The sequence below is a fragment of the Coregonus lavaretus genome, assembly GCF_964263955.1.
Source record: "Coregonus lavaretus genome assembly, chromosome: 4".
Classification (NCBI taxonomy): Eukaryota; Metazoa; Chordata; class Actinopteri; order Salmoniformes; family Salmonidae; genus Coregonus; species Coregonus lavaretus.
In genome coordinates, this window is record NC_139991.1 from 60,887,282 (window position 1) to 60,898,649 (window position 11,368).

The 11,368-nt window shown below is 40.9% G+C and overlaps 1 protein-coding gene across 1 annotated transcript; it reads left to right on the forward strand.

Moving 5' to 3' along the window:
* Positions 1-6,629: 6,629 nt before the first annotated feature.
* On the forward strand, positions 6,630-10,771 carry LOC311127984 (myelin-oligodendrocyte glycoprotein-like). The gene is made up of 4 exons (XM_084159901.1): positions 6,630-6,795; positions 6,977-7,003; positions 8,805-9,137; positions 10,159-10,771. The coding sequence occupies exons 2-4, from the start codon at positions 6,982-6,984 to the stop codon at positions 10,167-10,169; spliced, it is 366 nt and encodes a 121-aa protein (XP_084016027.1). The 5' UTR covers positions 6,630-6,795; positions 6,977-6,981; the 3' UTR covers positions 10,170-10,771.
* Positions 10,772-11,368: the final 597 nt, after the last annotated feature.

Genomic DNA, 11,368 nt, shown 5'->3' on the forward strand with positions numbered 1-11,368 from the left:
AAAGCTCTCTCTCACTACCCCTGCTCATAGACCCCCGTCGGCTCTGGGATATGCAACAATTTCCCCTCTCACTCACTTAACGCCACACCTTTTCAAACACAAAAATGCACTCCACATGGTTTACATTTTACATTTTTAGTCATTTAGCAGACGCTCTTATCCAGAGCGACTTACAGTTAGTGAATACATATACAGTGGGGAGAACAAGTATTTGATACTTTTTATTTTATTTTATTTCACCTTTATTTAACCAGGTAAGCCAGTTGAGAACAGGTTCTCATTTACAACTGCGACCTGGCCAAGATAAAGCAAAGTAGTGCAATAAAAACAACACAGAGTTACATATGGGGTAAAAAAAACATAAAGTCAGAAATACAACAGAAAATATATATACAGTGTGTGCAAATGTAGCAAGTTATGGAGGTAAGGCAATAAATAGGCTATAGTGCAGAATAATTACAATAGTATTAACACTGGAATGCTAGATGTGCAAGAGATTATGTGCAAATAGAGATACTGGGGTGCAAAAGAGCAAAATAAATAACAATATAGGGATGAGGTAGTTGGGTGGGCTAATTTCAGATGGGCTGTGTACAGGTGCAGTGATCGGTAAGGTGCTCTGACAACTGATGCTTAAAGTTATTGAGGGAGATAAGAGTCTCCAGCTTCAGAGATTTTTGCAATTCGTTCCAGTCATTGGCAGCAGAGAACTGGAAGGAATTGCGGCCAAAGGAGGTGTTGGCTTTGGGAATGACCAGTGAGATATACCTGCTGGAGCGCAGACTACGGGTGGGTGCTGCTATGGTGACCAATGAGCTAAGATAAGGCGGGGATTTGCCTAGCAGTGATTTATAGATGGCCTGGAGCCAGTGGGTTTGACGACGGACATGTAGTGAGGACCAGCCAACAAGAGCGTACAGGTCACAGTGGTGGGTAGTGTATGGGGCTTTGGAGACAAAACGGATGGCACTGTGATAGACTACATCCAATTTGCTGAGTAGAGTGTTGGAGGCTATTTTGTAAATGACATCGCCGAAGTCAAGGATCGGTAGGATAGTCAGTTTTACGAGGGCATGTTTGGCAGCATGAGTGAAGGAGGCTTTGTTGCGAAATAGGAAGCCGATTCTAGATTTAACTTTGGATTGGAGATTCTTTATGTGAGTCTGAAAGTTGAGTTTACAGTCTAACCAGACACCTAGATATTTGTAGTTGTCCACATACTCTAGGTCAGACCCGTCGAGAGTGGTGATTCTAGTCGGGTGGGTGGGTGCTAGCAGCGTTCGATTGAAAAGCATGCATTTAGTTTTACTAGTGTTTAAGAGCAGTTGAAGGCTACTGAAGGATTGTTGTATGGCATTGAAGCTCGTTTGGAGGTTTGTTAACACAGTGTCCAATGAAGGGCCAGATGTATACAAAATGGTGTCGTCTGCGTAGAGGTGGATCTGAGAGTCACCAGCAGCAAGAGCGACATCATTGATATACACGGAGAAAAGTGTCGGCCCAAGAATTGAACCCTGTGGCACCCCCATAGAGACTGTCATAGGTCCAGACAACAGGCCCTCCGATTTGACACACTGAACTCTATCTGAGAAGTAGTTGGTGAACCAGGCGAGGCAGTCATTTGAGAAACCAAGGCTATTTAGTCTGCCAATAAGAATGCGGTGGTTGACAGAGTCGAAAGCCTTGGCCAGGTCGATGAAGACGGCTGCACAGTACTGTCTATTATCAATCGCGGTTATAATATCGTTTAGGACCTTGAGCGTGGCTGAAGTGCACCCGTGACCAGCTCGGAAACCGGATTGCATAGCGGAGAAGGTACGGTGGTATTCGAAATGGTCGATGATCTGTTTGTTAACTTGGCTTTCGAATACTTTCGAAAGGCAGGGCAGGATGGATATAGGTCTGTAGCAGTTTGGATCTAGAGTGTCACCCCCTTTGAAGAGGGGGATGACCGCGGCAGCTTTCCAATCTCTGGGGATCTCAGACGTTATGAAAGAGAGGTTGAACAGACTAGTAATAGGGGTTGCGACAGTTTCGGCGGCTAGTTTTAGAAAGAAAGGGTCCAGATTGTCTAGCCCAGCTGATTTGTAGGGGTCCAGATTTTGCAGCGCTTTCAAAACATCAGATACACTGCCAATTTTGCAGGTTTTCCTACTTACAAAGCATGTAGAGGTCTGTAATTTTTATCATAGGTACACTTCATCTGTGAGAGACTGAATCTAAAACAAAAATCCAGAAAATCACATTGTATGATTTTTAAGTAATTAATTTGCATTTTATTGCATGACAAAAGTATTTGATCACCTACCAACCAGTAAGAATTCCGGCTCTCACAGACCTGTTAGTTTTTCTTTAAGAAGCCCTCCTGTTCTCCACTCATTACCTGTATTAACTGCACCTGTTTGAACTCGTTACCTGTATAAAAGACACCTGTCCACACACTCAATCAAACAGACTCCAACCTCTCCACAATGGCCAAGACCAGAGAGCTGTGTATGGACATCAGGGATAAAATTGTAGACCTGCACAAGGCTGGGATGGGCTACAGGACAATAGGCAAGCAGCTTGGTGAGAAGGCAACAACTGTTGGCGCAATTATTAGAAAATGGAAGAAGTTCAAGATGACGGTCAATCACCCTCGGTCTGGGGCTCCATGCAAGATCTCACCTCGTGGGGCATCAATGGTCATGAGGAAGGTGAGGGATCAGCCCAGTCAATGACCTGAAGAGAGCTGGGACCACAGTCTCAAAGAAAACCATTAGTAACACACTACGCCGTCATGGATTAAAATCCTGCAGTGCACGCAAGGTCCCCCTGCTCAAGCCAACGCATGTCCAGTCCCGTCTGAAGTTTGCCAATGACCATCTGGATGATCCAGAGGAGGAATGGGAGAAGGTCATGTGGTCTGATGAGACAAAAATAGAGCTTTTTGGTCTAAACTCCACTCGCCGTGTTTGGAGGAAGAAGAAGGATGAGTACAACCCCAAGAACACCATCCCAACCGTGAAGCATGGAGGTGGAAACATCATTCTTTGGGGATGCTTTTCTGCAAAGGGGACAGGACGACTGCACCGTATTGAGGGGAGGATGGATGGGGCCATGTATCGCGAGATCTTGGCCAACAACCTCCTTCCCTCAGTAAGAGCATTGAAGATGGGTCGTGGCTGGGTCTTCCAGCATGACAACGACCCGAAACACACAGCCAGGGCAACTAAGGAGTGGCTCCGTAAGAAGCATCTCAAGGTCCTGGAGTGGCCTAGCCAGTCTCCAGACCTGAACCCAATAGAAAATCTTTGGAGGGAGCTGAAAGTCCGTATTGCCCAGCGACAGCCCCGAAACCTGAAGGATCTGGAGAAGGTCTGTATGGAGGAGTGGGCCAAAATCCCTGCTGCAGTGTGTGCAAACCTGGTCAAGACCTACAGGAAACGTATGATCTCTGTAATTGCAAACAAAGGTTTCTGTACCAAATATTAAGTTCTGCTTTTCTGATGTATCAAATACTTATGTCATGCAATAAAATGCAAATTAATTACTTAAAAATCATACAATGTGATTTTCTGGATTTTTGTTATAGATTCCATCTCTCACAGTTGAAGTGTACCTATGATAAAAATTACAGACCTCTACATGCTTTGTAAGTAGGAAAACCTGCAAAATCGGCAATGTATCAAATACTTGTTCTCCCCACTGTATATATTTTTTTATACTGGCCCCCCGTGGTTGACTGCGGAAGAAATGGGCTGAGCGTGCAAACGCACCCGCATCCACACCTGCCAAAAGGGGGAAAGGACGCCAGAGAGAACACAGGACCAACCACAACAACCATCCGCCAAAACAACAACCGCCCGCCAAAAAAGCTATTTTCTAATTATTTGTATTTAAAGATGTATTATTCTGCTTGTTATCTTTTCTTGTTATATCGTTTTATCCTTTTATAAAATACTATACTTACTATAAATGTTCTTTAATATTACAATTCCTATCATTGCTAGTATTGGGTGCTCCATTATTCGACTCCTCTATTAGAACTTTTAGAATAGCCATGGAGTAGTCTTTGTGTCTCTGAACATTTGGTTGTCGATATACAGTTTATCCACCACGAGTGCAACACGTTTCCCTTTTAATCTGTTTTCCTTGAAGATTGGATACAGAACTTGCCAGTATATTAACTATATGCTATCTAACTAACTATCGTTTATTGACATGATTATTCACATCATTCTTAGCTTAGCTAAGTGGTATAGTCGTTGTGCATTCTCAATGGACATTGTCCTCTGTAGCTCAATTGGTAGAGCATGGCGCTTGAAACGCCAGGGTAGTGGGTTTCGATCCCCGGGACCACCCATACGTAAAAATGTATGCACACATGACTAAGTCGCTTTGGATAAAAGTGTCTGCTAAATGGCATATTATTATTATTATTGTAAATGAAGTCGTAAGATATCTAGCTAGTCATTTGTTAGCTATGCTAACAAGCTAGAAAGAAGTTGCATAGCAACAGCATCATCTTCCGGTAGACAGGCGAAGCGCTAGCACACTCAACTGAAAGGATGCCGTTTGTTTACAGTATACTAAAATTAACTAATAATATGTAGTATACAGTGCATTCGGAAAGTATTCAAACCCCTTCCCTTTTTCCACATTTTGTTATATTACAGCCTTATTCTAAAATGGATTTAAAAAATACAATATTCATCAATCTACACACAATACCCCAAAAAGACGAAGCAACAACAGGTTTTTAGAAATGTTAGCAAATATGTAAAAAAATTAAAAACATAACTACCTTATTTACATAACTATTCAGACCCTTTGATTTGAGACTGTCACAACTTCCTCCGAGGCTGCCTCCTCTCCTTGTTCGGGCAGGCTTCGGCGTTCGTCGTCACCGGCCTTCTAGCCACTGCCGCTCCTCATCTCATCATTCCATTTGTTTTGTCTTGTTTATTACACACACCTGGTTCATATCCCCTCATCAGTACCTGTATAAGTGTTCCCTCTGCCCCCTTGTCTTTGTGTGTGATTGTGTATTGTGAGATTAGTGAAGCTCGGTGGAGCTCCTTGTAGTTTGTATCGCTGGGTTATTTTTCCTGTGTGCCTTCTTGGTTTCAGTGCGCCTGTTTTGCGCACTGAACTGTATTGACACTTTATTGCGTAACTCTGTATACCAGAATAAATCCTGTTATTCTGTGATTTACCCTCCTGCGCCTGACTCCTTCAAATCACCACATCAAAGAGACTCGAAATTGAGCTCAGGTGAATCCTGTTTCCATTGATCATCCTTGAGATGTTTCTACAACTTGATTGGAGTCCACCTGTGGTAAATTCAATTGATTGGACAATGTTTGGAAAGGAACACACCTGTCTGTATAAGGTCCCACAGTTGACAGTGCATGTCAGAGCAAAAACCAAGCCATGAGGTCGAAGGAATTGCCCGTAGAGCTCCGAGACAGGATTATGTCACAAAATGTCCGCCTTAACTCTTCCCCCCAGCCTCCCCAATCACAGCCCTTACCCCCAACCCTGTCACCTGCACACCCTAACCCAAACTCAGCCTTTACTCCCAGCCCCCTAACTCTACCCCCAGTCAGACTACACCAAGCCCTTACCCCCAGCCTTATCCCAGTCCCCTAACTATCTCCCACACCCCTAATTCAGACCCAGCCCAGCCCCCTCACTCTAACCCAAATGGGCAGGCAGTGCAAGCGGGCTCTGTGCGTCATTCCAGATCAAACTGTTGGTTTTCAATGTGTGTTCAATACAGAGAGGTGTGTGTGTTGAATTTGCTGAATTGGATGTGTGTTAAGCCTACTGGTATGGGACAGCATGTGTAACTGTCTGATTTGTAAATTCACAACATTGACCAACAGGTGGCAATGATACTCTCTTCTCAGACAGGAAGTTATCATCAGTCAGCTACAGTCTTTTAGTTAGCAGGGGATGGAAAAGCATTGGGACTATTTCTGTCATGGAATCTATTTCACTCATGGACTCATGTGAATGGGTCCAAAGAGATAAGAGAAGCTAATATTGATACGCACTGTTAAATCTTTACAGCTCAGGATAATATGACTATAATTAAAGACCATCACTACCATCTGCTGGCTGGATCTGTCTTCTGATTTGAATTGAAACAGTTTTAGAATTTAGAGATGATTAACTAAAATATGGTTGAGATAAGATCATAAAAGAGGGCACCATGCTGTATGATAGCATAATCCCTCTAATGGTCGTCACTAGTTAACAAAGTCACAAACCCTGCCCATTTTTACATTTTAGTCATTTTAGCAGACGCTCTTATCCAGAGAAATCTAAAATATTGAGTGCATACATTTTCATACTTTTTTAGTACTGGTCCCCCGTGTGAATCGAACCCACAACCCTGCTGTTGCAAGCGCCATGCTCTACCAACTGAGCACATGGGACCACAATTAATATTCTTAAAATCTGATTTTAAACCTAACCCTAACCCACACTGCTAACATTATGCAACCTTAAACTTAAATTAAGACCAGAAATGTACATTTTTGTTTTCATTAAATGTTACGACAGGCCTATAGACAATTCTGACTTTGTGGCTGTGTTATCTAACAAGCAGAGAAGCAAAGGGGGAGGAGTTTAGTCCCAAGTGCCTGTGCAAAGGTGAAATTGACATTTCTGTCTCAGTATAGGCCTGAGGTGAAAATTGTTCTGTAAAAACGTGTATATATGCATATATAGGGAATATTAGAGAATGGTTATGGATTTAAAGAAACTGTTTTTAATCTGAAGTGGAGGACGTGAAGACCAGTAAAGGTAAGAGGAGATCTCAGTATATATCACTTTCCAAACTAAACACAACATTCCTGTTTTTAAACAACGAGGACTGGAGAAAGAGGAAGTGATGTTTCTATCTGTGTGATTGAGAAAATGAGAGAATCTGATGAATAGATGGTGGTAATGATGTGAATATGAATGTTTTCTCTTTTTATTGCAGGGAAAATGGCAGAGTCCAGAGTTCATAGTAAGTCACCATATTCGAATTCATTATGAGCTTTTCTTTCACATATCAAGGACAACGGTACTAAACCAACTATTGAAAATAAAATGTGTTTGTGGTTTTATTTCTCTTTATGTGTAAATGTGTGTCACTGGATGAAATGTGTTAGGAACATGAGGAGTTATAGCTGAGTTTGTGTCTGTGAGAAACAGCTCTACTGCTCCACAGTGACCTCTCCCTCCAAACATCTCCTTTCATTATGAAACCCATTTAATCCAATCAGTCACAATACAGAATAAATAAAAAAAACATTTGTACTTTACATGCTCTAGAGAAGTTAAAGTTGTTCTTATCAACAAATAAATATAATTATTAATCCAGAGCGATTTACAGTAGCAATTAGGATTACATGTCTTGCTCAAGGGCACATCAACAGATGTGTTACCTAGTTGGCTCAGGGATTCAAACCAGTGACTGTCTCGGTTACTGTCCCAACGCTCTTAACCGCTAGGCTACCTGCCACACATTTCTGACCAATGGGAAAATACAGTGTCTCTAATTTATTCTATATATTTAATCATAGCAGATTATTTACTTTTTCAGTAGATTGAAGTTGAGTTGGGTTATTGATATACTTGATCAAAATGTTACAGATGATTTTACCATTATCCATTAGCCTTTACTAATGTTTAAATCAGTGATTTTTACTGTAAAACATCATATTTTCTTATTTCAGGGGGAATTTGCCATGTATATACCCATTAACTGAATTAGTATAATATTTTAACTGATATTTAATGTCAATAGGTTTGTTTAGTGTCTCTTGCACTGGGGTAGACTGTTCTATATGAGTATGCCCATGGATTTACCTGGTTTATATGAGTCATGGGGTGAAGGGATACACAAGGCTCATACAGGTAATGGGTCTGGATGGACGTCTATTGCCCATTCAAATCCTTTCTGGCAACAACATTTGTGGTAGGAAAAAAGTGAATGGGGCTGGGGCACATGTGTTATACCACTGTACTATGAGTTTATCTATGAAATGTTTTGTGTATACAGGTCAGAGGTCACAGGACTAACTTATGCAAATAACAGGGTTGGGGGTGCAGCGAATAGCTGGATGTAGGTTACTGTTGGTGACTTGGGGAATAAAGGCCTAAGGAAAGTGGGTAACAGGGGTGAGATTGGCAAGTAACAGGGATGAGGTGTATTGGCAAAGGAACTGTGGTATTGAGTAACAAGTAGGGCACTTAGGGCTATAATATGGGTGTATCGGTACTTCATTGTATACATTTGAGGGTATTGTCATGTAGGTGTTAGGGTTAGGGAATGGGGGTAACAGGGCTGGGGTGTGTGGGTCATTGAGTTTAAGTGTGTGGGTAAGTGGGCTTAGGTTTATAGATATTGAGGCTGAAGAATAGGAGTAAATATCTGTTAATTTTATTATAAGCAGAGCACTGTATGTCACAATTTTGTACATACTTTTCAATGAATGAAAAAATAAGCAAAATGGATTACATGTTAGGGATACTAGTGGCATAATATTTGCATAGTGGCATGTCTGGGAAAGATTTGGGAACAAATGGGATAATATCATTCCAGATAGTAGCATTCACATTCTTCTATGACATATATATATTTTCCTTCAAATGAATATGTCTTTTTGGGATTGTATATGTTGTATTTTAGAATTGACATGGTCCTGGTTGTTGTATGTCTATTGTAGTTTTTAATTCCGCTGTGTTTATAAATGTACTGAGAGTATTTTGTTTTCCTGACACAGATGGTCATTAAACCAGAAATGTTCTCTCTTTCTGAACAGCTCAGTTTAAACTCACCTCAGAAGACCATGTAAGGGCTGATGTTGGTGAAGATGTCACACTCCCCTGTCACCTCTCACCTGAGGCCAGTGATGTTGCCATGATGATCAGGTGGTTTAAAGAGACAGAGTGTATTTACCTGTATAAGAATGGCCAGGTGACAGAGAGGAGTGGCTATGAGGGCAGAGTGAGTCTGATCACCCAGGAGCTGGAGAGAGGCAACGTGTCTCTGAGGCTGAGAGACATCAGGGAGTCAGATGATGGAGTCTACATATGTCAGGTCATCCATGGAGAACAGAAGGAGGAGGATGCAGTGTGTTTAAGGGTCAGAAGAGGTAAGTGTTCTATAACTCCAGTAATGTTTCTAAACACCTAAACAACAACAATAACAACCAGTCTCTTTCCCTGTACAGAACACTTCTACTTTCTCATGTAGATAGGAGTTCATGGTAGGAGTTACAGATGAATAGACTAGATGAATTCTGAATATCAACAAGTTAGAATGCAAATTACAATCACTCTGAGTTTTGAGCTTGATGTCCTAAATCATTTGAAGCATTCCAATATTACTGGTCAAGTCCCTTGATTCTCATTAGTAATGAATGTGATGAACACCCATACCCCCCTGATGTATATCAAATCACTATGGTATTTGATTGGATAATGTGACAGATGGTGATTTGAAGGTAATGATAATAACACATTATTCATTACTCTCCATCTTGGATAATGGATGATCAGCTATGCGTGTGTAATTTCTTATTTGTCTTTTTTGTTTATTGACAACCAATAACAGAAGACAAAGAACTGACCAGAGTGTTAATCTGATACTATAAAGAAGGGCAGGCCTTGTGAATAGCAGTGTGTCTTCTTCAAGGCTACAAATTAAATCAGTTTCTTTACATTTATCAATACTCTCCCCAAATGTTCTCAAAGTAGGTTGGATTATGATATATAGATGTTCTTCAAATTATCCTGAATTTACATACCATAGCCCTCCCACAATATATCTGCCATAGAGCTCAACATTTCACATAGCCCTCCCAGAATATATCTGCCATAGAGCTCAACAATTTACACACCAACATTTAAATGGAACAGCTTGAATTCAGCTTGATGTCATAGTATGAAGCATTCAGTCATTCTCAGACTGCTCACATAGTAGCACTGCTTACATCCCTTTCCCTAGATGTACGTTAGTAATTAATGTGATGAACAGTCATTCCAATATGATGTATGGTATTTCATTAAATTATGAAATGAGACAGAAATTCAATGAACAATAATAACTAATGCATTCTGTTTTACATGATCATTATTCATGACTCTCCATCTTGGATAATGGATGATCTGAAGACGGTGAGTAATTACTTATGTCTTTTTTGTTTATTGACAACCTATAACACAAGACAAAGAAAAGACCAGAGTGTTAATCTGATACTATGAATAAGTACAGGCCTTGTGAACAGCAGTGTGTCTTCTTCAAGGCTACAAATTAAATCAGTTTCTTTACATTTATCAATACTCTCCCCAAATGTTCTCAAAGTAGGTTGGATTATGATATATAGATGTTCTTCAAATTATCCTGAATTTACATACCATAGCCCTCCCACAAAATATCTTCCATAGAGCTCAACATTTTACACTCCAAAATTAACACGGTATCAGCTCTAATTCAGTTTGATGTCCTAGTATGAATCATTCAGACGTTCTTAGACTGCTCACATAGTAGCACTGATTACATCCCTTTCCCTAGATGTACATTAGTAATGAATGTGTTGAACAATCATTGCATTATGATGTGTGGTATTTGATTGAATAATGTAATGTGACAGAAATTAGATTGAATGTAACTGTAATAACTCATACATTTTGTTATACATTATCATTATTCATTACTCATATCTTGGATAATGGATGATCAGGAGCAATACCATAGCCCTCCAACAATATACAGTGGGGAAAAAAAGTATTTAGTCAGCCACCAATTGTGCAAGTTCTCCCACTTAAAAAGATGAGAGAGGCCTGTAATTTTTTCTCAATACTTTGTTATCTACCGTTTGTTGGCAATGACACAGGTCAAACTTTTTCTGTAAGTCTTCACAAGGTTTTCACACACTGTTGCTGGAATTTTGGGACATTCCTCCATGCAGATCTCCTCTAGAGCAGTGATGTTTTGGGGCTGTCGCAGGGCAACACGGACTTTCAACTCCCTCCAAAGATTTTCTATGGGGTTGAGATCTGGAGACTGGCTAGGCCACTCCAGGACCTTGAAATGCTTCTTACGAAGCCACTCCTTCGTTGCCCGGGCGGTGTGTTTGGGATCATTGTCATGCTGAAAGAACCAGCCACGTTTCATCTTCAATAACCTTGCTGATGGAAGGAGGTTTTCACTCAAAATCTCACGATACATGGCCCCATTCATTCTTTCCTTTACACGGATCAGTCATCCTGGTCCCTTTGCAGAAAAACAGCCCCAAAGCATGATGTTTCCACCCCCATGCTTCACAGTAGGTATGGTGTTCTTTGGATGCAACTCAGCATTCTTTGTCCTCCAAACACGACG